The following is a 27193-nucleotide window of genomic DNA, read 5'->3' as shown; positions in this document are numbered from 1 at the left end:
GCGCACATGACTCGTCACGTGATCATTCGTTTCTTTATAAACCCCATCAACGTGCCTTTCGTTTTGACTTTGTTTTTTCCGAGCAGTTGAAAGTTAGGGGAGTGAGATAACCCAGCTAGCACAACGAGCAAAGTCGGCAGACGACAGGTATGTATGATGTATTCACAAAATCTGCGTTTAAAGGATAGAGGTGCTTTTGGATTTTTTTTAAATTACTGATTTGTTTAGTTGTTAATCACGCTATGTCAAAATACGGCGTTTGCGGCACGAAAATGTACAAGAGAATAACATCAATGTATTATCACTTCCTTGTCTGTCCTTGCCAGACTTTTGTGTCTTCCTGTGTTGCTAACAATTGTCATTAGGTTAGCCGTTAACTGTGTAAACAGGGCCTGTGTTCAAACAAGTATTTGATATGGAAACCCGATCTTATCTTAAACACATAACTGTAACGTTACGTGAACGCTTCACTGGTTTTAGCGGACATCTAGTTTCTTAATAAATACACTCTTTGATTTTAGGCTTAAGACGCATTATTAATTCCGCATTGTATTACACTTTGAAAATAGGAAACCAAGTTGGCAACATCTCTTTGTATGTTAAGGTTTTTGAGGCAGTGATGTGTTAACACACAAGTGTAGATTCCAGTTTTGTGTCAGTTGCATTGGTTTGATTGTAAGTCAGCAGGTTATTAGTAATATCGCTGACTCATTCTCAATAATATCACATGGGTGATGTCAATAGTGAAAACAGGTTTTGAGGAAGTGTAATCTAAATTGTACAAGGGTTTTTGTACTATTTGTTCTTTTTGGTTCCTTCCTTACTTTCTTAATTTAATAACCCTTGTATATAGGCTAAACGCCTGCTCACACCTACAAATTCAATAAATGACTATATAAAGGTTTAAAAATCGCAATGAACATAAGAAAATACTGCACACTACAATTGTGATCACTTTCAGAGCGATTTTTTTTCTAGTTGATGAACAATGAAACATCAACAGCCAATCAAAATCCATTTGAATTTACACCACGTGCGAGGTTACAAAAACAACCTTAGTTATCATCTTTAAAATGGAAAATGTAATTATTAATAAAAAATTACCGTAGTTCACCCAAAAATGAAAATTCTCGAATAACACGGAGGAAGATATTTTAAGGAGTGTTTGTATCCAAACTCCTCATCAGCCTCTTACTTCCATAGTATTCTCTTTTCCTACTATGGAAGTAAATGGGGCTCATGAACCGTTTGGTTACAAACATTCCTCAAAAAATGTATCCGTGTTCATCAGAAAGAAATGTATACATGTTTGTAACATGAGAGTAAATTTTACATTTTTGGGCGAACTATCCCTTTAAAAGAAAGTGGTCATGCATAGTAGCTGAAGTGTATTCATAACATCCTCACTGATGTGTAACCATTAAGAGGTTCATGTCACGTGCTGACGTCTAGAGCTTTAGCACTTTAGCATGACTGCAGTCTGAAGTGCCCACTGCAGTATGCAGTCAGTGGTCTGTTTTAAGTGTACTTATAGTGCCTGAAATGCTTCCAGCATTGATTTCTTTTTCAATGTGGTAAAGAATAATAGGTCAAAATGTGTGTTTGAAAATTTGAGGAGCATTTTGTTTCCACACACGGGGGATTTTAGACCCTTGAAGGTGTTGAGTGGATGTAACCTGAAATGTTATTTCTTTCAGAATGTTGCGACTGGCTCTCCTGTGCGTGATCTCAGCCCTCTCTGGTAGCTGGGCACGACCACGCATCGATCCTCTCTCCCATGAGATGGTCAATTTCATCAATAAAGCCAACACTACTTGGAAGGTAAGAAACAATTTTGTACATTCTTGCAGTGAAGAACTGTTTGTATAACTATTTGTCTTTCACTTTTATGCAATTTAATGTGCCCTCTAGGCCGGACATAACTTCCCCGATGTGGACTACAGCTATGTGAAGAGGTTGTGTGGGACTTTTCTCAAAGGACCTAAACTTCCTGTCATGTGAGTCAATCAAATCTGGCATGGGTTGAGATCGAAAGAGGAAGCGCTACTTGTTAATTTAGCAGTTTTGGTGCACATATGACACTTGCATAATCTTACGCATGTATACAGTACTTCCTACTTGCTGCTTTCAGTTCTGGCTTCCATTGAAACTTTTTGTCTTCTGACACAGGGTGCAGTATGCCGATAGCATTAAGCTCCCTGATAGCTTTGATCCCAGAGAGCAGTGGCCCAACTGCCCCACTATTCAAGAAATCAGAGACCAGGGTTCCTGTGGTTCATGTTGGGTGAGAACTTTTGTGGTGGACTCGCCTATGCATTTTATTTAAACTGCCATAGAAAGACCCATTAAACTGAGCTTTTGTCTTTTTTGTAGGCATTTGGGGCAGCTGAAGCCATCTCCGACCGGGTGTGCATCCACAGCAGTGGCAAAGTGAGTGTGGAGATCTCTTCTCAGGACCTGCTTACCTGTTGTGACAGCTGTGGCATGGGATGAGTATATCAGTGGAACTGTAATAACTGGTTGTCATTGAGACCTCAAATCCCTGATTTGTTTTTTGTTTGTCTTCTCAGATGTAATGGTGGATACCCATCTGCTGCTTGGGATTTCTGGAACCAGGAGGGTTTGGTGACTGGTGGACTCTATAACTCTCATATTGGTTGGTGTCTACTCAACTTATTTTTGCTGCCGTTTAATGTGTGCTAACAAATGCTCAACTGGGTGTTTATGTATTTTTAGGCTGTCGGCCATACACCATTGAGCCATGTGAACATCATGTAAATGGCAGTCGTCCCCCCTGTAGCGGAGAAGGTGGAGACACTCCCAGCTGTGATAAGGCCTGCGAGCCTGGCTACAGTCCCTCTTACAAGCAAGACAAACACTTTGGAAAGAATAACTTGATAGATGTTTGCTTGTAGTTTAGGGCAGTTTCTCAACCGGGGGCCTCAACAAAGATCCAAGTGGGCCTCGGGATGGTTTAAAATTATTTTCAGGGTTCCCACGGGTCCTTGAAATCCTTGAAAGTTTGTGAATCTGGGGGGATTCTAGGCCCTGGGAAGTTTTTGAAAATAGATACGTCATTGAAAGTGCTTGAATCTATTTTATGTAAGAAGTTTTCTGGAAGAAAAATCAAAATTCCCTGTTTAGTGTATAATATTATAAAAATTCTAGACTAAGGACACGTGCTAGACCGTTCGCTTTAAATGCTTCTATCTTCTGTATGTGAATGTTGATTCATACAAAAATGCTTTATTGCATAGTTGTGTTTGACACATGAAAACGCCTCTGGTTACGAATGTAACTGTTGTTTCCGAGAAGGGAACGAGACGCTGCGTCTCCCTTGCCCTTCTTCCTGTGTCCCTGTAATGCCATCTTTGGCAATATTTCAAATAGCGATATACTTCCTGGCTCCCGCGTCACCCTGTCTTTGTCGTTAAGCCTCACCATTGGTTGAATTTGATTTATGCATTCAGACGCACTTACGCCTAAAGGCTTCGCCAAATGGCACCGCAGCGCGAGTTCCCTCAAAGGGGAACTATAACAATGTATCTTAAAAGGTAACACGATGTAACCTTGCTCTCACTTAAAATCGGTCTCCACATTTAGTACTTAAATTTGAGGTTATTGGACCTGGAAAGTGTTTGAAAGGTCCTTGAATTTTAAGTTAATGAAGGCGTGGGAACCTGGTATTCTACACCAAACAAGCATTAAAATCAAGACCTTTTTAGTGTTTGATTTTTGAAAAAAATTTACATCCGTCAAGCTCTAGTGCTCTTTATCTTCTTAAAATTGTGAGTTGGGGACTTTTCAAATATTGTTGGGGTCAATATGGGGGGCCTTGAAGTGATAAAGGTTGAGAACCCCTGGTTTAGATAACACGGTCTCACACCCATGGCGTCAATATTTGACGACACTTGACCATGCGTCAATATGTTGACGCGGAGGGTATACCTTTCGCGTCATTTTTTGACGAACTGGGGACTTCAATACTATTAGGTACGCGAAATTAAACAGTTGTCGCCTGGCATTGGGGTTAGGGAAAGGTTTGGGTAGGGATGTCATTATGTAAATCTAACCCTAAACCGACGCGAAAATGGTAGAAAATGGTAAGAAAATAGGAAAGAGAATGCAACGGACTTAATAGTATTGAAGTCCCCAGTTCGTCAAAAAATGACGCGAAAGGTATACCCTCCGCGTCAACATATTGACGCATGGTCAAGTGTCGTCAAATATTGACCCCATGGGGTGAGACCGGGTTGGTTTAGAACATCAGTATAAATGCAAAAAGAGTCTAGCATCTTCTGCTTTTTACAAAATGAGTTTTGCACCGACCCGCTCTGTTTGGTCTGTCATCTGCAGGAAAGAGTGCCTATAGCGTCCCTCCTAATGAGCAGGCAATCATGACCGAGCTGTACAAGAATGGTCCAGTAGAGGGAGCCTTTACTGTATATGAAGACTTCCTTTCTTACAAGACCGGTTGGTTTATATTCCTATACATTCCTATTAATAATCAAACTCATATGTGGCTAGATTTGAATGTTTTTCTTCTAAACCTTTGTAGGTGTCTATCAGCATGTGAGGGGATCGGCAGTAGGTGGTCATGCTATTAAGATTCTTGGTTGGGGTGAGGAGAATGGCGTCCCCTACTGGCTTGCTGCTAACTCCTGGAACACTGACTGGGGTGAAAATGGTGAGGCCACTTTGACTGATTTTTAATTTCTAAGACACAATGCTCATCCTTTTACATGAGTGTTATGCATTATTTACCACACATATTGTCTGACTTGTTATCACTTTTTAGGTTTTTTCAAGATTCTCAGAGGCCAGGACCACTGTGGCATTGAATCGGAAATGGTGGCTGGAATCCCAGCGTAACTGAAAATGTGATGAAATGGGCAAACTGATCAAGACATGTGGATGTCTCCCATTTTAGCTTGAGCTTACTGCCATTATCCGTGGCCATGGATTTAATTCAACGTTACGTTTTATACATGAAATGAACTTTTAAGATTGGGATGCCTTCTATGATCAGGTTCCCTTTTTAGTAGTTATTGATTTAGGAGTCTGAATGTGCAGTTTGAGTATAGATTTAAAATGTGTTTTAAGCAAAACAATGCTCTCTTTAAACCACTTTCTTTAAATTGGGGGGAAAAATGTATTTTTAAACTTTGCTTATTTGGTTTGAATGGATTTTTACTTGATTTGCATTTTGTTAATGTCTGTTGTCCAAATAATAAATATAAAACCTTAAACATTTTCTGTTTCAAGTTTAATTAAGTTAAAACATGCAACAAAATTTACATCCTGATCCATTCAAATCTTCAGTTTTACTGGAAGCAAACAAACCGGTTTTAGCATCATTGTTAGCATTACTTATGCTCCATATGCACTGCATACAATTATTTTCAAAGGGGTTTTAAAGAAAAATAAGGCATGAAACCTTATGCACCAAGTTGGGTACACAACCTTAATAATAGTAATTTGATCTTGGCATTGACTAGTTTTACTTTCTGGGTTTGCATAGTTTGAACACATTAAAGGCGGAGTCCACGATGTTTGAAAAACGCTTTGGAAAAGAAGACGGGCCGACTACCAAAACACTTATAGCCAATCAGCAGTAAGGAGCGTGTCTACTAACCGACAGCCTTGCCGGGTTGCGTATGTGTGGGGCGGGTCTATCAACAGAAGGTGAAGATTCTATTGGGGTAGGGGCGTGTTTGTTTAGGTGATTTCAAATATCAACATTGGCTTTCAAACATCGTGGACTCCGCCTTTAAATCTAGTGGTTAGGTGCTGAAATTCCAAACAACTTTTTGTGGAATCTGATTTGAATGAAGTGATCTGGTGAACTTGCAAGGCTCAGATGGGTTAATAACGCATGCTTTTTAAAACTGCTTTCCTAGTAATAATAATTTATGGTTGTACAATGGGGTGAGTGGGGCACAAAGTAACCCAGGGTTAATTATAACACTGCTTCTTTACATATTTGTACATCATTTTGGTCTTTCTCTTACTCTCAGAAGATGATCTCCTGTGAATTTGTAAAGTTTTTACAACAGTTTGTAACACTTGAAGGGGTGTTCATAAGACTGACATGACGCGTGCTATGAACATGAAGGAGATTTTATACATGTCATTAAGTGTAATTTGTTCATTATCATGACAACTTGACATTAACCAATACATCATAACTGACCACTTTTTACCAGTGATACAAATTGAATTTGTCATAAAAATGTCTTTAAGTGTTAATACTGTCATATAGTTTTATAACCACATTATGATTATTTTTCTTGACCTCAACTACAGTGATACAAATATAATTTGTCATTAAAATGTCATTAAGTATTAATACTGTCAAATAGTTTTATAACCACTTCATGAATATTCTTCATTTCATAATGTTTTTTTAAAGTCCACAAATAAAATCATTCAATAATAATAATTAAAATAAATAATATTTTATTGCATTTGGAGAACGATTCACCTAAAATTAAATAAAAAAGTACAATAACGGGTTAAGCCATGCAGCGCCAGCGTTGGGTCCATATAACATCTTGTGCACATACATAAAGTTAAGTATAATATTTTGACGTTTCTTGCATTTTGTTAAAGCAACACTATGTAGTTTCCATGTAAAAATGACTTACAGCTCCCCCATGTGGTTGAAAAGTGCAACAGTGCCTGGTATCAGACACTCTTCTGCAGGCAGGGGGAGGGGCGGGGCTGTGTTTCCTACCCTCCACCGCCACTTTCAGAGTGTGCTTGTAGCAGCTAGGAGGCTGCTCAGGTTGCAGCAAAAGTACAATTTGTCCAGTTAAAAGTTGTTCTATCACTGAAATAATTTTAAAGGTAAAAAACCTACATAGTGTTGCTTTAAGGTATTTAAATTGAATATTATTATTTTATTATTCTGCTATGTCATGTTTATGACAAGTTATCATATTGGTTTGTCAATTTGTCATAACAAAGACAATTCAAACAATGTCATCTTTGCATTAAAAATGAAATAGAGTAAATAGCACTTAATGACAATTGTGCATAAGATCTCCTTCATGTTCATAGCACTTGTCATGATTATGGTGTCGTGTCAGTCTTATGAACAACCCCTCAAGTAAAGTGTTACCGTAAATTTCTTGTTTATTCAATTTCTGAGTTTGCTGTGCACTAATCCAACGTTATTATTTTAATCACTGTCTTGTTACCTAAAACACAACACCATTTTGAAACTTAACTCCTAGAAACTGATAGCTGGGATTGAAAATAATTTTACACAGCGGGGTTAGTTGTAACACAGTGTTACAATTCAGCCTCGGGTATACAATGATAATGAAATGAAAACTATTTAAATACTATTAATTATTATTAAATACAATATCATTCAGGAAAAATAACAATGATTTTTTTGTCTTAACTGTGCAGCCCTTTAAGAAAAATCTTTATGCATTGATGCATAATACAAGGACGGTTAAATGAAAGATCATGGATGGATGAATGATATCTATTATAGGCAGATATATAAACATTATCTCCATTGACAGAATTTTATTGAATTATGTTTCAACAAAAGTGTTTTAGCAAGTGTTACAATAAACCCCATCTATGGGCCCCATAGTATGGGGTAAGTTGTAACATTTGCACTCTTGTCACTTTCGTGTACAAAAACGGTAGATCCCACAAACCAACTTTTAAGTGTTCATTTGTAGCAGAGATGTGTGTGTTGATTACGTAAAACAAAAAGATTAATCTAACTTAAATATTTTTGAGTGAATGCCGAAAAGCCTTTGTGCCCCGCTCTTCCCTGCATGTGAGAACATGACAAACTTTGGTTTCTAATGTATGGCTGGTTTAAGATGCATGAGTTTGGCATTGTCTCCGGATACCCTTGATAAACTGGCATGTTTTTCTTAAACTTGTAAGTTATCTTCTGGTGGCTGTGGTTCATCCTGTTGTTCTGTTTTTGGTATATGGTTAAGATCTGCATGTTCCTCGGCCCGTTGTTGAGCTGGTTGTGTTTCATTCTCATTCTCTACTAGCTGTTCCTGTTTAGGGTCTTTGTTGTCCTGGACATCTGCCTCTTCTTGGTGAGTTTGAGGATCTCCGCCCTTTGTTATGGCATCTGCTTGCTCTCGGTTTGTTGTCTCCACTGGCTCAGCTTGGACATCAGGAGGCACAATGTTGTCTTCTTGCTGATGGTCAAGAATGGGCGGTGATAGCAGCTCAGAGGGAGCCAGTAGTCCATCCTGGTTTAGATCCTGAGTTTGCAAAAGGTAATCCACTAAAGACACTACCTAAAATTTAAAAGGGATCATAAATAATTAAATGGCTCTTTAGTTTAGTTGTAACAAAACAAATCGATCTAAACTAAACTGCACTTACAGAGTCTGTTGACTTTGGCATTATTGAATGATAAGATAGAAAATCTGTCAAAAGCTGCATCAATTCAAGACCGTCCATCTGTCCACTTCTATCATAATCAAACAAGGAGAACAGGAAAAACACCTCTGTGACAGAGAAGAAAAACATTACAGGATTAGTCACATTTTACAAAATTGACCCTTAAGAAAAGACTTAAATTCTTATGTTTAAGTTCCTATAGAAGCACATATGTGCATGTGACCCTGTCTGTAAAATCCAGTGTAAAGTCTTATAATTTAATTGAGTAGGATCATCAAAGTTTGATTTCAGCCTTACTCAGATAATATCAAAGATATCAAGGTTTTATTTTTACTGAATGTTCTTTACATTATGTAGGATGGTAATATGTAAAAAAAAAGTATGTTTACAGACTGGGTCACATGTAGTGGCTTTGCTTACATTATTTTTAGTTAACCTTTTAGTTATGTCAAAGTATGAACCTTGTTCCCTTGTGTTGAGTTCTGGAGTGGTCTGTCCATCCTTTAATTTGCTCTTGATGTAGCTTTGGAGAAGCCTATCATAAAAAAATTGAACATCAATCAAAACAAAGCATACGTTTGCTTAGTCATATACACTAAACTAAAGGATTATTAGGAACACCATATTTATACTGTGTTTGACCCCCTTTTGCCTTCAGAACTGCCTTAATTCTACTGGGCACTGATTCAACAAGGTGCTGAAAGCATTCTTTAGAAATGTTGGCCCATATTGATAGGATAGCATCTTGCAGTTGATGGAGATTTGTGGGATGCACATCCAGGGCACGAAGCTCCCGTTCCACCACATGCCAAAGATGCTCTATTGGGTTGAGATCTGATGACTGAGGGGGCCATTTTAGTACAGTGAACTCATTGTCATGTTCAAGAAACCAATTTGAAATGATTTGAGCTTTGTAACATGGTGCATTATCCTGCTGGAAGTAGCCATCAGAGGATGGGTGCATGATGGTCATAAAGGGATGGACATGGTCAGTTTGTTTGCTCAGGTAGGCGGTGGCATTTAAACAATGCCCAATTGGCACTAAGAGGCCTAAAGTTTGCCAAGAAAACATCCCCCACACCATTACACCATTGCATTAATGAAAAATTGAACAGGTGTTCCTAATAATCCTTTAGGTGAGTGTATGTGCCCATACATTTTGAACAGGGATTTGATTAAATGGAAAAATATAAATAATAAAAATATTGGAAACTTTTGTATTTATCTGTGCTTCCCAATTTAATATTTACATGAAATTAGTACACTGAAAAGAAAGATCACTTTTCCTAGATAATACTTGTGTTTTAAGCAATTGTGTGACAGCTGTAAATTTCTCAGCATTATCATTGATGTGACAAAGGACTTTGCACCCTGGTGCAGCTATATTACCTTACTTGATAACATGCATTTAAAGGCCGGAAAAGCAAGAATAAAAGAAACCCTCTAATGTTAGTCTCTAAACAACCTGCGATTGTCTTCCCCCGGTCCAAATGGATTAGCAAGCTCTGGTGTAAGGATGTCATCACTAATAAACATACAAAACATATCAATTAGAATACAAATGGGCCAAGTTAGTTTCACACATTTAGGAAAATGAATGCCATAAATAATCTGTACCAGCTGATTGCCAAGACACATACTTGTTTAACTATTCGATTGCTATTCCCCTTATCACAATTTCACGTTCACTTCAGAATCTTATCTACTACATTCCTCTTTGATATTCATTAGTACAGCTAACAACACATTGTTTGACACTTTGCCAATGTTATAAGCTAGAAGCTAAGAAAAAGTTCTTATTTACATACATGTAAATGATGCCTGTTTCTGTGTCATAGGGCCATCTATACCCTCTCATTAAATCTGTTTAACTACACTATAGTGTAATATTATAGTATATAGTAACGTTAACATGGCCTACCTGGTGATGCTTTGGACTTGTGGAGCACCCATACTTAATAAAGGCAGGATGAACAGAAACAAAAGCCTTGCAATGATCATGTTCACTGCTCCGCTGGTTCGCAAACCTGTCAAAGTCACAACAATTAGACGATCAGACAAGCAATTCGTGAGTGTATTGAGTTTAACTATTCACGAATGACAATGCAAACACATTTATGGTTTAAATCAAATAAGAGAGAACATGAAGAGTCAGCTGACTCCTGTCTACACTGCGGCAAGCCTGATTTTCATTGCGCAAGTGCAGGATATTATACATTTGATTATCAATGCATAGACTTACAGTACAGTTTTACAAAATTGGAATTGTAAAAAGGCAAGGTTTAAAAAGGGCCAAATGTAAAATGTGGTTATACCTCGCTCGGTAGCAATCAGCGGTCTCTCCATGATGCGTTCTGTAAATCCCACCCGGGCTGATGAAAGCATCACAACCCCGCGTGTTTTCTTTTGTGACAGCCCACACGTGGATTCCGTGGACGTGTCTCGCCCTGAATAGATTCGTGCTCCTCCTTCGCACCTCAAATATTATCATCGCCACGTAGATGCGCTGACACTGCAATAGGTTCGACTCCGTGCGTCGCTGCGCTGCTTAGTTGGCGTATGACATCACTGTACCGCGATAGCGCAGTTTTTGAATCGCTCTCGCGGTACTGTGATGACATACGTTGTAGGGTCTGTGCAGCGCCGCATGAAGTCGAACGCAGCTGATGCCTTCACAAAGACCCGCCTCTTGCATTATTTCATCCGTTACTAGGAAAATCCTGAAGCTTGTATGGAAATTCTCTGTTTCCGGAATGAGGAAAACCTAGCCAATAACTATCTGCAGTAAAAAAAAAAACTGAAACCTTCGAGGAAAGTGTAAATGCACACTTTTTGTATATATAAATTCCACTTAGATACTCGTTGTCGTCATTTACTACGCTTTAAGGTCTGTATTACACACAGTTCGCATCTACTAATGTGCATTTTATTTCAACATCCTGCACAAGATCACCTTTAACACTAGTATATAATGTAGGATTTTTTTCGCAATTTAGCCACACGGTGGCACACTTAGGCTACATTTGTTTTCCGGGCAATTCAAAACACTTGGATGTTGTTGGTAAAATGCATTTAACAAAGGTAAGGTCTCTAAATGTAATCTATCACTTGTCCCAGGATTTGTAAGCTTTTTAGTTTAACCGATTATCTGTGCATTGAAAAGCTTATAATGCATAACCTAACTCTTCTTTCCTGCTCGCGCAAACTCTCCATCTCTAGTCTCCTTCACCACAAAATTTGGTGGTGCAGTGGATAATAACGATGAGTCTTGGACCAAAGACTATAGATTTTAACTATAGACGTTTCAGCAGTAACAACATAAACAAGCGGCTGTCGTGGTCTGCACGTAACTTCCGGTAAACTCCGCTAAGAATAAACAACAAAAAGTTCTTTAAACGTAGTTTATTTATATAACAAGCAAAAAACAACACATAGATTACATAGGAAGCCAAAACATTTGTTATTTTCGACGAGGCATTTGTTCAAGAGATCAGTTTAGCAACTAGTCAGACCATTAAAAAAACGCAGCCGGAAGTAAAGTTCGGAAACGTGTATTGCGTCAGCGCACGTGCGTCCGATGAAACCAAGAGGATGTTTAATTTGTATTACTATGAATAAGTTAAGTGAACGCGGAAAGAAAGTAACGCCTTTCAATAAAAAGAGCTAATAATCAATCGCCAAAGATGATCGAATTCTCTGGGGGAGGGGCTCTGTATAGAGTGTTGTGAACTTTTGCGCATGCGCCATACCTGTAACTTGGAAAATACATTTTTAGGGTGCTTTCCAATTCAGGGTCTGGATCCTTGAAGGCAAGACTTCTGAATGTTTATTTTAAAATACCCTGACGTCACAGGCGCGCATCGAATCTTGTGATAGCCAAGGCTGTGAATAATCCATATGGATCCGGGGTTTAAGGGGAAAGAAAGGCCACATTTGGAGGCTGCATGTAAAGGAGCCTTCAAATTGGCCTTCGTCGGGGCCTGGTAACCTCCATTGCCTTTAAATATCGCCTTGGAAGGCCGCAGCCCCTGGGATGCAATTTGAAGTAACTAAATTTGTGGTTTGAGTTGCTATTTGTTTGTTTTTTTGCTCAGAGATGTGTAGTTTTATTGTCACATTAGCAAGTGCTTTAGGACTTCCCATTGAAGCAGATAGGACTTGTCTTGTAGGTCATGTATAACTGAAATGGGGCCCCAGAGGCATTGCAAATATAGCCTCCAAGTGGTGAGGTTTTGAGTGACAGCTTGGGACCATTTTTTGACCTTTTATCCGACAGTGTGTGCATTTCCTGGAGCCTCATTTGTAAAGGGTGCGTATGCACAGATTTGACCGCAAAAATCCACAGCAAATTCCATATTTGTAAAAACTGTCTTTGACGTGGAAAAGTGCTTAGCGCTACGTCAGCACTTTTGCTTGTCTGGTTTTTGGAAATATAAGCCATTCTTGCTGCTCGAAAAGGGTTTAAACATTGAGAAGCTCTTTTTTATTTCTATGACATTAGTTAGGCATAGTTTAAAGATGCAGTGTGTAAATTTTAGTGGCATCTAGTGGTGAGGTTGCAAATTGCAACCAACAACTCAGTTTGCAGCTCACCCTTCACTTTTGAAATGCATAGAGAAGCTACGGTAGCCGCCACAGGACAAACATATAACCGTTGAAGATAACTTAGTAAGAAAGATTGCCTGTTAAGAGCTTCTGTAAAAAACATGGCGGCACAAAATGGCGACTTCCATGTCTGTGTATGTAGATAAAAATGTCTCATTCTAAGGTAATAAAAACATAACGGTTCATTATGATATTGTCTTTATACACCCCTGATAATATAGTTTTGTATTTTATTTTGCATTTCTGTCAAGAGATCCTTCTAAAAATTACACACTGCACCTTTAAAAGCGGAGATCTGAAACTGCTCAGCTGCGCACAAGTTCAAGATCATTTGCGATTTATAAATTTCACATCTGCAAGAAAGTAGTATGCACTTTTTCTGCGCGTACGTTTGGTTTATGAATCACACATATGCATTTTTGATAAATGATCGTAAGATAAAATGTAGGACGGTTTCTTTCTACGCAGCATTTTTTAAATGAGGCCCCTGGTACCTAAACCAGCAACCATGCCAGTTAGTTAAATGAACACTTTATGTGCTAAAACTTGTTACTCATATGATGATAATTAATAATTAGATCAGATTTTCTGTTTATTTTAAACCTTATGTAATACCGTAAATATTAAAAGCAGGCACAGCTAAAATCAAGGCAAAAGCAAATTGGGGCTGATTAATTGTTACTTATGTTATTGTTTTTGACCTTGTTTTTAAATAAGTACACCGTTTACAGGGCTCGAAATTGCGACCACTTTGGTCGCATATGCGACCGAAATTTAATCTGTGCGACCTTAAAATATATTTGGGAGCATTTGTGCGACTGCCCATTTTGTTGTGACGCGAGTTGATTGTGATCCTGCGTGCTGGCGCTGTCCCAGGTTCAGTGTTCTCTCCAACGATACATAACCAATCAAATTTCACCATTAAGTTCTTGCGTTTAATGAAGACCGCAGATTGGCTAATATGAGCGTCAGTCATTCCTTGTTGCCGTGAAGCGTGGAAATGTGAAAAGACGAACGCGTCGCGAGCATGACGAGAGCGAGCCGATTACAGTCAAGGTTATTACTGTATTTTATGACGACGATCCGGATTCAAATGTAACTCCACCACCGGAAAATACGAGTTGACGTTAAACCTTTCAGAGTGGCTTAAAGATTTCGAGTGTCTTCGCTATGAAAATGTAACTTACTGTGTTTACTGTAAATCCTGTAAAACGGCGTTAATGGCGGAATCAAAACATTTTAAGCGCCAGACGTACCTTGCTTAAACATGGCGAAAGTGCCAAAAACACAAGACGTGTCATGACAAATGTGTTTATTATTGATGGAGACACCGACCTCCTGTCTGTCAAAGTGTGTTTGATGGTGTATGTGCGCATGCGCTGGTGAATGGACATTCGACAAACATCCTTGTGGTCCATGTTGCTGTGGAATACGACAATGCTGATGGTATGTTTTTATTGTATTTTTTAAAACATTGCCTATTTAGTAGTAAAAGCATCCTGGTAATGCAGTTATCAATACCAATATATATTAGCCTTCTATATTAGGGTCACTTTTGTAATGTCACAATTAATCAGTGTTTTACGTGTTTGCTAGATTTTCTATGTAATCTTAATCATGTTACCTGTAATTGTTAAATTATTATTGCTGCTATACCATTTCAACAGCATTGGGTATTAATTTAGGAATTTATGCAGCAAAAAATAAAATAAAATAGAAGACCAACTTTTAAATGCTGGCCATAGGATGTGTAAAGCCCGGTGGTGGTGTTTTATTTTTAATAAAAAAAAATCTATTAACATTTACATTGTAGTTGTGGTGCTTTTAAATTTTTGGATAAATGCGCCTAAATTTTTGCTGGTGCTCCTAACTCTTTAAAGTTGGGAGCACCAGTGCTACCAAATAAAAAAGTTAATTTTGAGCCCTGCGTTTAGGTACACACACAGACACACGCTCACATTGTCAGGTTAAGAATATTAGGTATATAATCATAGATATAAATGGGTTTTGTGCAGTGCTAGATAATAATATTTAATCAGGATATAGACAAAAACTAACAGCCCAATTCTTTCTTATAATGAGCTAGATTATGACAAAACAAGATCTGCAATTTTAAAATTAGCTATTCAGGGAATAAAACTAAAATTGCTTTTGATTCTATTAGCCAAAATGAAAAGATGAGTACAAATAATAAGTAGAGCATGAAAAGGTGCTTGGCCACAACAATATTCTCACAGTTATGATTGGCATTCAAAGCCCTTCTGCGCTCTATGCATGAACTGTTCTTTTCTTTATCAGATCCTACTGTCTGAACAGCAAACAAAAACACAACCCATTTTGGGTCGAGGTCGTGCAGGCATTTTTTCATCAATTATATCACAGTGTTAGTTAAGGATTTTAGTCAGGATTGTCTAATACATGTATGCATTTTGCAAACGCTTTTATCCAAAGCAAACATTTTCTGTCTCTGTTTCCTGAAATTAATCCCCCGATCTTGGTGTTGCCAGCATCACACTCTACTAGTTGAGCTGTTAAGTTAAATTAAATCACAAAATGGATAAAACTTCAGTATAGTAGGATGGTGGGTCACTTCTCATATTGGTTTCTCTCTCTGATTGTATAAAGCAATGCGAATGTTTTCCTTTCTCACCAGACTTCACCTTTGGGAAAGTGAACTGTGTGTTTGAAGCAATGCCCCTACTTGGCTGTCATGCAGACTCTGGATTAGTGAATTGACAGCAGAGCTCTGCAGCATCATGGGAAGTTACCGTACAGGCTGTTTGCCTCAATGAGCGGCTCAGCTCCCTTGAGAACTCAGCTTTATTGAACAGTTTAGCTCTTGTATTGCTGAGGTCTGATGTTGGATCAGTTGTAACCTTTGGTTGCATAATGCTGGTTCTAAGAAACGCTCTCTTTTTACGTTGCATGCATGCATATTGCATCATATTACATAAAATGCAGATGCTTTTATGCATTCAGGGTATACACGTTGAGTAATACATGTATTACCTAAAACCCTAATTTTAGAGAATTTTGCATATAGTATGAGTGACAAAAACACTATCTGAAACTGGCTGATGAAAATTTAAGATCTTGAGATTAGAAAAGTCTTACCACTGGTTGGTTGGTAAAATTTAAAATTTTTATTGTAAAACACTGAAGTACTGGACCATACTTGATCTTTCTTAGTGCTCCCTATAATATAGTCAAGGGCTGGTTTTATATTCTTCCACACTAAGTCTCATACACTTGACTCGAGGCTTATAATGGGTCATCAAAAATATAACAGTATAATAAAAGCCGGAGTTAACAACTCTAGTGAAGGTAGAAAGGAAAATTGCTAAAAAATACAGTCGTTTATCCTCACCATGTGGCATATAATACTTAAAAGCTTTTCTCTTTCCAGGGCTAAAAAGACACAAGTAAATGTAGATTGTGTCTATATCAATAAACTGACAAGGCATGATGGATCCTGTAATACACTCACCTAAAGGATTATTAGGAACACCTGTTCAATTTCTCATTAATGCAATTATCTAATCAACCAATCACATGGCAGTTGCTTCAATGCATTTAGGGGTGTGGTCCTGGTCAAGACAATCTCCTGAACTCCAAACTGAATGTCAGAATGGGAAAGAAAGGTGATTTAAGCAATTTTGAGCATGGCATTGTTGTTGGTACCAGACGGGCCGTTCTGAGTATTTCACAATCTGCTCAGTTACTAGGATTTTCACGCATAACCATTTCTAGGGTTTACAATAAATGGTGTGAAAATGCGGCATGAAATATGCGGCAGTCCTGTGGGCGAAAATGCCTTGTTGATGCTAGAGGTCAGAGGAGAATGGGTCGACTGATTCAAGCTGATAGAAGATCAACTTTGACTGTAATAACCACTCTGTAAAACCAAGGTATGCAGCAAAGCATTTGTGAAGCCACAACACACACAACATTGAGGCGGATGGGCTACAACAGCAAAAGACCCCACTGGGTACCACTCATCTCCACTACAAATGGGAAAAAGAGTCTACAATTTGCACACGCTCACCAAAATTGGACAGTTGAAGACTGGAAAAATGTTGCCTGGTCTGATGAGTCTCGATTTCTGTTGAGACATTCAGATGGTGGAGTCAGAATTTGGCGTAAACAGAATGAGAACATGGATCCATCATGCTTTGTTACCATTGTGCAGGCTGGTGGTGGTAGTGTAGTGGTGTGGAGGACGTTTTCTTGGCACACTTTAGGCCCCTTAGTGCCAATTGGCCATCGTTTAAATGCCACGGCCTACCTGAGCATTGTTTCTGACCATGTCCGTCCCTTTATGACCACCATGCACCCCTCCTCTGATGGCTACTTCCAGCAGGATAATGCACCATGTCACAAAGCTTGAATCATTTCAAATTGGTTTCTTGAACATGACAATGAGTTCACTGTATTAAAATGGCCCCCACAGTCACCAGATCTCAACCCAATAGAGCATCTTTGGGATGTGGTGGAACGGGAGCTTCGTGCCCTGGATGTGAATCCCACAAATCTCCATCAACTGCAAGATGCTATCCGATCAATATGGGCCAACATTTCTAATACTTTCAGCACCTTGTTGAATCAATGCCACATAGAATTAAGGCAGTTCTGAAGGGGAAAGGGGGTCAAACACAGTATTGGTATGGTGTTCCTAATAATCCTTTAGGTGAGTGTATACAGTAGTAATACATATTTTGGAAAACAAAGGTTTCTAGAAACACAATGACTAATGTTTTAGAAAACTTTTATGAAAAATATTAAAAAGCAATCTGAGAAGAGCTTGTGTTTAAGAAATAATATGTTTTGACATTTACTTCTCATTCAATTGAATTATACATGAGAACAGACACATGTTCTGATGCATACAACCAAAAGGGATGAATGGATTGGTGGGTGGGTTGGCTTGTGGACAGATGGATAGGTAAGTTCTTTTTACTGATATTAAATCGCGTGTTGTTTTAGTTTTTCTTGTAATGTCCTCTACCAATTGATCCTAATGAGATGAGTGGCATAGCGAGAGGATTAATTGAGTGGAAATGTTCTTTCACACAGCGACTCTTGATGTCATTAGACCTTGAGACGTGCTTACATAACATCTGCTCATGTTTAAAGTGCACAGTTCTGGCTCATGATGACGACAAGATTTACGGTCAACCTCTGACTGTACAGGGGCTTCGTTGAAACTGGGTTATTGGAATCTGTTTTTGTGGCTGGCACTGTTTTAGGGTGGCATTGGTGTTTCCCGCAAGCGCTTAATCTTAGCAATATAAAAATACCTTGAATCCAGTTGTAATTTAGTAATATAGTTTGTGCTTTGTTTATTTATTCTGCTAAATGGAAAGCACCAAGATGATAAACCATTCCAGATCACAAATAATGACTAAAAAAAGGAAATGTTTGTGTCCGGGGTAGGTTGTTTGACATAAATTCTGTTTTTTTTATTGTCATTATTTACACACTCATATTCAACTATACATGTGTCACACCTGTTGCCATGATCATGTCTCAACACTCTTTTTTAATGTCAAGCATATTTCAGTGCTTTTTTAGGGCGCACTCATATTATACCTAACCCAACCAAACCATGCCTGGGCACGCTTGCCCCCCCTCCACTTCTCCAAAAGCAAGCATTCACATTGTACTTTGGCCAATCCGAGCCCGGGCACGCTTTTCGTCATTAGTGCAAACTGTGCCAGACAAGAGGCAGTGCAACAATACAATTCTATACAGTATGCATAAAAAAGTACAGTACAGTACAATATGGGTCTGATTACAGTAGATTACAGTCTTCTGATTTTAGCAGTAGTAGGTAGTAGCAGCACCACCACAGTAAAGTGTAATGTGCAAAAGAATGTGATGTGCAAAGAAATGCATGAAGAAATGCCCCCTTTAGTTGCCCACATGCATTTTATGTTGCTATAGGCCTTAGCTCTGTGTTGTTTTATGTAGTTCAGTGTCTTTATAGCACCATGGTCCTGGTAAAACGTTTTCTCATCTCACTACTGTATGTATTACTGTATGTATGTACTGCTACTGTATGTGTGACCCTGGACCACAAAACCACCCAATTTTTGAAATGAAGTTTTATACATATGATCAACAATATTTGACCAAAATACACTGAAAAAAAAAAGTAAAATTTACTTCAATTTTCTTTTGCAAGTCTTTGCACTTTGCAAGTTTTTCAAGTAAATTTTACACTTGTGAAATTAAGTCTTTTTTAGTTAAAAACACGTAAAGTAGCTTTTAATTTCATGCTGGGAAGTACAAGTCCACTGCCTAGTTAGTTAAATTTACTAAAATAATTCAAGTAGTTTCAACGCAAAATTACTTTTTACAAATTTAAGTGGATTTTACATGATAAAGTTAAGTTGAATTTACTCAATAATGTGTTCATTTAGATTTACTAAGATTACATTTTTTTGCGTTATTTACTAAAATTTTGGTTAAAAAATATGGTTTTTAAATAGAATTTACATTTTCTTAGTTAAATTTACTAAGGCACATAATTATTTTTTACAGTGTACAACTTTTCGAAAATCTGGAATCTGAGGGACCCTTTGTGAGGGTGCAAAGTCACCCAAAAAATAGTCCTTAGCAACTGCATCCATTTACAAAAAGAAAGTTGTGATATTTACAAAATATCTTCATGGAACATGATCTTTACTTAATATCTATATGATTTTTGGCATATAAAACAATCATTTTGAAACATACAATGTAATTTTGACTTTTGCTACAAATAAGACCGGTTTTGTGCTCCAGGGTCACATATATGGTTGAAATGGCAATAAAGCTTCTTTTCTAGACTAACACAATGCCTACAAACATTTTACATAACATTCATACTCTTTTCCCATTTATTCCTAAAAATTACTTCATTATTCCAAGTTTTTAATAAAATTATTTATAAATTATTTATTGTAACCAGTCAGTCCCAAAAACCATAGCTCATATCTACAGTATAAGTATATAAAAACATTTCTCTTTGTCCATTGTTATCTGCATCTGTTTCCACAGTTCAATCCAGTTACATTTGGTTTTATGTTACACTGAATGTAAATCACATGCAGGCTAAAGGCAAACAGAGGTAAGACACAATACAAGTACAATACAATGTAGGCTTTATGCTGGTTGCCAAAGTTAGGCTAATGTAAAAATATGCACAACTTTAATAGTACAGTAGACATAACAAAATGCAGTCATTTTATGGAACTCAATCCCAATTGTGTCAAAATTAAATTAATAGTTTGATAAAAAGATAAAACCTCAATTACACTCTTAAAAGTACAGATTTATTTTTAACCCAACATTAGGTCAAAAAGGGACTCACCCAACCGATTAAATTGTAATTTAACCTACGCTGGGTTGTTTTTACATATTGTTGGGTAAAATATAAACATTTTCTGGATTAATTTAACCCAATAGCCAAGTTAGTCCCTTTTTTCATATTGTAGTTTTGTAAAATTTAGAAGTAAAATTGATTTGTTTACAGAATTTCACCATTTTGAAATACAATAAAACTACAGTAGTTGATATTCTTAAAGGAAAACAACTGTTTTTCAATAACGTGGATATAAATTTTGTGTAAATATGTACTAATGCAAGATAAAAACCGAGCTATCGAATCACAAGAAAAGAGCATAAACAGTCACCTATTCCTGCCAGATACCCTGTACGTGTTTGGTAAACAGATGCTCACACATCCAAAAACCAATAAAGTTTTTCATTGTTTTGAACACAATGATGTACAAACAGGGGTTGTGATTCATTCTTTCACTGTATCGTTCAACATGTAGCAGCTGCTGGGAATCCATTCCTGATGATAGTTAAGGCACAAACATGATTCATTGTATTTTAAAAGCTTCTGGCTTGTTTTGCTAAAAAATACAGACTTTATTAAAAGTTATCACAATTCCTACAAAATGCAGACAGATCATTTCACTGCAACAAGGCATACGTTTTTCCCCTCAATGAGTTCAATATTGGCAAATCCATGTGTGTCCATGAAAGAAAATGTCTAGATATGAAATGTCCTAATCAAACGATATGACCCAGACATATCTTCCTCTTCATATCAAAGTTTTTGAGCAACGAGAGACAAAATCTTATTTGAGACGCTCAATAATGGAAATCTCTCCGAGATCGGGAAAGTCTGGAGTAAGTCCATTCAGGTAGAGACTGCCAGTTTTGGTTAGGGTAGATGGTTCTTTCTCTAGTTCATCTGTGAAGTTAACAGACAGGGTCCTTCTGCATGACATCAAGTCTTGTCCCGGGTTTTGCCCGAGCTCCGAGGATAGCTTGCGCTTGATGTACGCCGCCCGCTGAAACTTGTCGTAAATTTCCACACTTAGCCGCCGCCGCGTTTCTTTAAATTCGGCCGACACATTAGCCGTCCATTCTGCAGCGTGCGCTCTAAACTCTCCAACCTAACAAACAATGCAGTATTTAGTGAGACAATGTTAACGGACATCAGAAATGTTTAACATTTTCAGCGATAGCATTTTTCAAAGTATGTGCAATGAAATTTTGGGATGTACACTTTTTTTGTAAATAATTACTGATAAAAATAAACCTTAGAAAATGTTACACAGAAATAATACAAGCCCCAACATATACAGTAGTGGCCAAAAGTGATGGCCAACTTTAAACAATTGCCATCTTCGCTCCAATCCTTAAACTTCAATAAAATATTTGAATCATAAGTGAAGTTTATAAAGACCAGTCCAGGACTACAAAATATTACCAGAAAAGAGAATCAACTAATATAATCGAAGATAAAATTGTAGTCAGTGTAAGTTTTTTTATCTTAATTGTAAACATTTAGTTTTTTTCTATGCATTTTTTTGTATATATATTCGAATAAAACCCTGTGCCCTTTTCTTTATTATAAATAAAGAAATATTTTAAAAGTTCATTGTTTAGACACTTATGGGTGGTTTCCCAGACAGGGATTAGCTTAAGCCAGGACTAGGCCTTAGTTTAATTTGGAAATATAACTTTTTTAACAAACATGCCTTTTCTAAAAATATTACTTATGTGCATTTTGAGGCAAAACAAGATAAATATATATATTTTAAGATATGTCAGTGCAAGTTGTTGGACAGCTCTTATGCTGCGTTCACACCAAATGTGAATAGAGCGTCTGGCGCAAATGATTTCAATGTTAAGTCAATGTAAAGACACACTTACGCGCGTCTAGAGGTCTTGCGGCGCAAATGAGGCACTTAGCATGGCAGATGCAAGATGCCAGAATTGAAAAATGTGAACTTTGACATCAATTTGCGCCGTGTTAACCAATCAGAAGCCTGCTTGCTGTTGTGGCGGTTGTTGACGCGGTATGTGCGAATTTGACGCTCTAGTCATGTTTTGTGTGGACGCAGCATTACATATTCATTTTCCAGAGTTAAACATTAGATTTTTCCTGTTTTGGAATCCATTCAGCTGATCTCCGGGTCTGGCGGTACCACTTTTAGCATAGCTTAGCACAATCCATTGAATCTGATTAGACCATTAGCATCACGCTAAAAAAATAACCAGAGTTTCGATATTTTTCCTATTTAAAACTTGACTCTTCTGTAGTTACATTGTAAGACCGGCGGAAAATTAAAAGTTGCGCTTTTCTAGGCCGATATGGCTAGAAACTATACTCTCATTCTGGCGTAATAATCAAGGACTTTGCTGCTGACTGCAGGAGGTGCAATGATATTACACAGCACCTGAAAATAGTCCCCTGCTATTGAAAGTAACCAAGGGGACTATTTTCGGGCAGTACGTTATATCACTACGCCTTATTTTTTAGCACGATGCTAATGGTCTAATCAGATTCAATGGATTATGCTAAGCTATGCTAAAAGTGGTACCGCCAGACCCAGAGATCAGCTGAATGGATTCCAAAACGGTAAAAATAAAATTTTTATCTGTAGGGGAGCTGAAAAATTAGCATATTTTCAAAAAAAGTGGAGTGTCTCTTTAAAAGCAAATACTATACACAAAGCCTATTTTATTAAGTCAAGAAAAAAATACTACACTATGAGCCTTGAACAAAAATGTCAAAACAACCTGTTCTTGTACTAGTACAAAAACAATTACATAAATTATTTAATTATTTACAAAGAGAAGCAGTCCCTTATTTAGTTGTAAAGTCAATAGATGGTGAGCAGGTGCTTTTACAAAACAACTCTAATTTGAGTTTATTCATGATGCAAAATGCATAAAAAGCAAAGAAGAGAGTGTTCAACACAGCACCATGGCAACATTCAGAAAACCCAGAAAAGTGATGGATTATAGATGAGAATCAGCATGAACTGGGTCATTCAGACCTGTTACTTTAAACCTCTATCTTTCCTTTTCACCTATTTTCAGCGAGATGTGTTAATGGACTAAAGTGTTTGTCTTTTTCAGGTTACATTTATAGTTCTCTGCTATGTAATACAGTCAATTAACTGAACTGAACACTGCTATGGACCTGAAGGCCTAGAGACCTACATGTGCCGTATTGTGAAAGACTTGTTCTCGTAACAAATCGGTGTTCGTATATTTACTATAGAGTATAATTTCAGAAAATTGCACTTTTTATGAAATGAACAGGAGACATTTTCTATGAACCCATTTTGTGAAGTAATTCAAGTACATAAAACATCTCCAGTGTGAGACCAATTTATACAATGTGGAGTAAAAACATAGTAAACAATGAGACAGTAACATCATAAGCCACGCATATGACCTTAAAAATTTAATGCAGGAAGCTTAAACCATATATACTATGGTGCGGCTACCTTAACTTTTAATACGAATACAAAACATACTGTTTATAAATCAGATAAATATTAAGCTCAATACGTATCAACAGTATTTTGTGACCCACGCTCATGAGGGGAGCTATAACTTCTTGGCAAACTTCTTGGTATTTTCCAGACTATAAGTCCCTGTGGAGTGTAAGTCGCATCAGTCAAAAATGCGTTTTGAAGAGGAAAAACATATTTAAGTCGCACTGGACTATACGTCGCGTTTATTTAGAAAATGATTTTACAAAATCCAAGCTGAAGAACAAACATTTAATCTGGAAAGGCAAGTTATTAAACTAAACAATAGCACAGAACAGCAGGCTGAATAGGTGTCCGTGCAGGTTAATGTAACATTATCAATTATTTACACGATACACAATAGCATACAGAACATACCCGAGAGGCTGAATAGGCTAAATTAACACGACAAGCCAAATCAAGTTCAAAAAGGTCCTGAAGTCATTCAGCATCACTAAATCCATTGAAATACATAAATACAAGAGCAGCACAGAGCGGACTCTCGCGGCTGTAGACGGTAATGGTTTCTCTTGGTTCATATGAAATCATTTTGACGTATAAGTCGCACCTGACTAGAAGTACCAAGACATGTCAAACCATGAAAAAAGTGTGACTTATAGTCCGGAAAATACGATAGAACAAGGTTGTGGATTATTTACATTTAAATTAAGGATAACAACCCATTGCATACCTCTTCTTTTGTTCTCTTGGATATGACCCGAAACCAGTCTCCAATCATACTAAGCACTGCAGCAAAGTAGGCAAGACCCACCAGGATCCAGAACCACACGATAGGCTTATAATAGTCCAGATAGTCAATTTCAGATCCTCCTGGATAAATCGAAAAAGAGCCGATAAATATTTTATATCAATCAACTTAAAGGAATAGTTCACTTTAAAATGAAAATTCTGTCATCATTTACTCATCCTCATGTTGTTATAAACCTGTATGGATTCCTTTTTTCTGATGAACACAAAAGATGATATTTTGAGAAATGGTGGTAAACACACAGCAGTAAGTGACCGTAGACTTCCATAGTAGGAATAAAAATATGATGGTATTTAATGGGTACCGTCAACTGTGTGCTTACCATCATTTATCAAAATATTTTCTTAGTCATTTATCACAATACTTCCAAAATATTTTTTTCCTACTATGGAAGTCTATGGTCACTTACTGCTGAGTGTTTACCATCATTTCTCAAAATATCTTCTTTTGTGAAAAAAAAAATCATGAGTAAATGATGACAGAATTTTCATTTTAAAGTGAATTATCCCTTTAACAAAAAGATAAATACTTCCAGAAGTACACACATCAAAAAATTTAAAACATCAGAAATGCAATGATGCACATGGTTTAGGCTGTTATCTCCTCTAGTTGGCATCAATACATATGGCTAAATTGTCTGAGCTGCTAATCGCAAGTGTGACCGTTGTATATTCACCAATATAAATGTTAACACGTTTTTTACTTTGTTTTGTGGTGTTGATTTGTGCAAATTGTTAGTAAATGTCATGAAAATGCAAAGCGAGGCAGCCAAGCAGCGACTTAATCACTACCTGCCACGAAGTCTCCAAATCCAATAGTGGTTAATGTGATGACAACAAAGTAGATGGATTCCAGAGCGCTCCAGCCCTCGATGTGCTGGAAGATGAGCGCTGGGATGGCCACAAACAGCAGGCATCCAAACAGGATGAACAGGACTGTGGATGTCACACGGATTTTGGTTTGGCTCACGTTCCATTTCTAAGAGGGAAAGTATGTTTTTAGTATTTATGAACTCAAAATCAAATATAGCTGCAAGCAGCAATGCCGGGGTCAAGCCAAAAAGGGCACAGAAGAAGGTAAACTTGAGTCCGGATGAGCAGTTTAAAAAACCTAGCAAAACCTCCTGATTTCAGACAAATTAATATAACAGTAATCAGCAAAAAAGCTGTGTTCTTATTCAGTGAAATCTCTCCCTCACGTCTTGAGGAGCATTGACAACTAGAACACTGAAGGAAATGTGAGTGGTGCTTGCAGTGGTAATACTCAGCTCACAAAATGTTACTGTGGTGTTAATGAGTCAAAAGAGCCCACCCCCATGTCTCTACGCTGTTCTGATGAAGAGATATAGCTCTTGCAAAAACAGTTGATAAGGTATTCTCATTGGTTGCTAGACAGTAAATTGACATCCACCAGTGATTATAATCCAAGCCATGAAATGAATAATCCATGATGACTTGTGGTTTTAGATGTGTTGTTGCAGTAGTTTTAGGCAAAATTTTCAATTTTCTATCTCAAAACCACTAGGTGGCGCTGTGACAAAATTGTGCATGCAACTTCAGGTCATGATTACGTTACATCGAGCTAGTTTTATGACTATACACTTTAGTTTAGTGAAGAAACAGTTGTATGACCAAAGGGCTGGCTTGATATCACAGGTTTTGTTCAATTATAACGCCAACTAGTGGTGCAAGCAAGCAATTTTTTTTGTGTAGCCTCAGACTGTGGTCGTACATCAGCGTATCAAATCTGGTGAAAAAATCTCTTTTCGTTGCGAAGTTATAACCATTTATGTGTAAAAAATACAAAATTTAAAAGGTAATTTTTCGTTTTTTGCATTTTTCGGTCATTTCTGATGAAAATTTTAATATAACGCCAATAGAACTTTTTGTTCAGAAGGTAAGGTTAGTTTCTTCCTATGGTGTTTTTGAGTCGATCAGAATTACGGTCGCGGAGATATTCGCGCGTGTTTTTTAAGCACTATTTTGCCGCACAGGGTTAACCGTAAGGCGAATCCTGGCATGTTTGGTATCGTTGGACTCGGCAACTATTCAAAACTCCAAGGAAACCAGTCCCTTGTAAATATGATGATCATAGCCAAAGTTATAGGCCTATAAAACATTCGTCTGGCCACTAGGTGGCGCTGCAACGAAACTGTGCATGCTCCCTCAGTTCCTGACTGGCATCTCAAGTACCAAGATTTGTGTCAATAGGCCTAAGTTTGGAGAAGATACAGCCTAAAATCTGTTTTTTTGTGCTCTATGTAAAATTTGTTGACGCGCTATACGACAACGGATTGGTTTATCGAAATTCTTTTAATAACTTTTTGCCTTGAGTGTCTCTAGATGCTGCATACCAATTTTCGTGGAAATCGGGGAAAAGCTCTAGGACGAGTTCGCAAAAGTAGGTTTTACGAATAATTCAAAATGGCGAAAAAATTTCATGACGGAAAATGATGTCATAGGGTCCAATCGAATCGTCTTGAGCCAAGGAATCAGAAGAAGCAAGAATTTTGTTTCTAGGGCTTACAGATCAGAAGTTATAAGCAAAAACATAAGTCCAACTTTGGACTGTTGGTGGCGCTAGTGGGTTAGACATAGAG

The 27193-nt window shown here is 37.6% G+C and overlaps 3 protein-coding genes across 6 annotated transcripts in view; 1 reads left to right on the top strand and 2 right to left on the bottom strand.

Moving 5' to 3' along the window:
* ctsba (cathepsin Ba) lies at positions 1 to 5253 on the top strand. Of its 2 annotated transcripts, none has more exons than XM_073869657.1 (10): positions 1 to 151; positions 1698 to 1821; positions 1912 to 1997; positions 2170 to 2284; positions 2374 to 2492; positions 2574 to 2656; positions 2737 to 2889; positions 4363 to 4473; positions 4559 to 4687; positions 4799 to 5253. In XM_073869657.1, exons 2-10 carry the CDS (start codon positions 1699 to 1701, stop codon positions 4870 to 4872), a joined length of 993 nt encoding a protein of 330 aa, XP_073725758.1. In that variant the 5' UTR covers positions 1 to 151; position 1698; the 3' UTR covers positions 4873 to 5253. The 2 variants fall into 2 exon arrangements, with proteins under 2 accessions (XP_073725758.1, XP_073725759.1); XM_073869658.1 differs by having other exon boundaries at positions 26 to 147.
* A 1603-nt stretch (positions 5254 to 6856) lies between these two features.
* Positions 6857 to 10934, bottom strand: cgref1 (cell growth regulator with EF-hand domain 1). The gene is made up of 6 exons (XM_055172199.2): positions 10710 to 10934; positions 10316 to 10421; positions 9860 to 9919; positions 8856 to 8929; positions 8377 to 8501; positions 6857 to 8288 (listed from the first exon to the last, which is right to left on the bottom strand). The coding sequence occupies exons 1-6, from the start codon at positions 10777 to 10779 to the stop codon at positions 7905 to 7907; spliced, it is 819 nt and encodes a 272-aa protein (XP_055028174.2). The 5' UTR covers positions 10780 to 10934; the 3' UTR covers positions 6857 to 7904.
* A 9193-nt stretch (positions 10935 to 20127) lies between these two features.
* kcnk2a (potassium channel, subfamily K, member 2a) overlaps positions 20128 to 27193 on the bottom strand; it is a 46031-nt gene continuing 38965 nt past the window's right edge. For all 3 annotated transcript variants that reach the window (XM_055172195.2, XM_055172197.2, XM_055172196.2), the window contains exons 5-7: positions 25386 to 25572; positions 24517 to 24656; positions 20128 to 21449 (exon numbers count right to left, since the gene is read on the bottom strand). In XM_055172195.2, coding sequence (XP_055028170.1) covers positions 21129 to 21449; positions 24517 to 24656; positions 25386 to 25572 — 648 coding nt within the window. In that variant the 3' untranslated portion in view covers positions 20128 to 21128. The remainder of the gene's footprint in view (positions 21450 to 24516; positions 24657 to 25385; positions 25573 to 27193) is intronic.

This window comes from Misgurnus anguillicaudatus, chromosome 7 (genome assembly GCF_027580225.2).
Source record: "Misgurnus anguillicaudatus chromosome 7, ASM2758022v2, whole genome shotgun sequence".
NCBI classification, from domain to species: Eukaryota; Metazoa; Chordata; class Actinopteri; order Cypriniformes; family Cobitidae; genus Misgurnus; species Misgurnus anguillicaudatus.
Note: the sequence above shows the minus strand (reverse complement) of the source record. Positions and strands in the feature narration are given on the sequence as shown.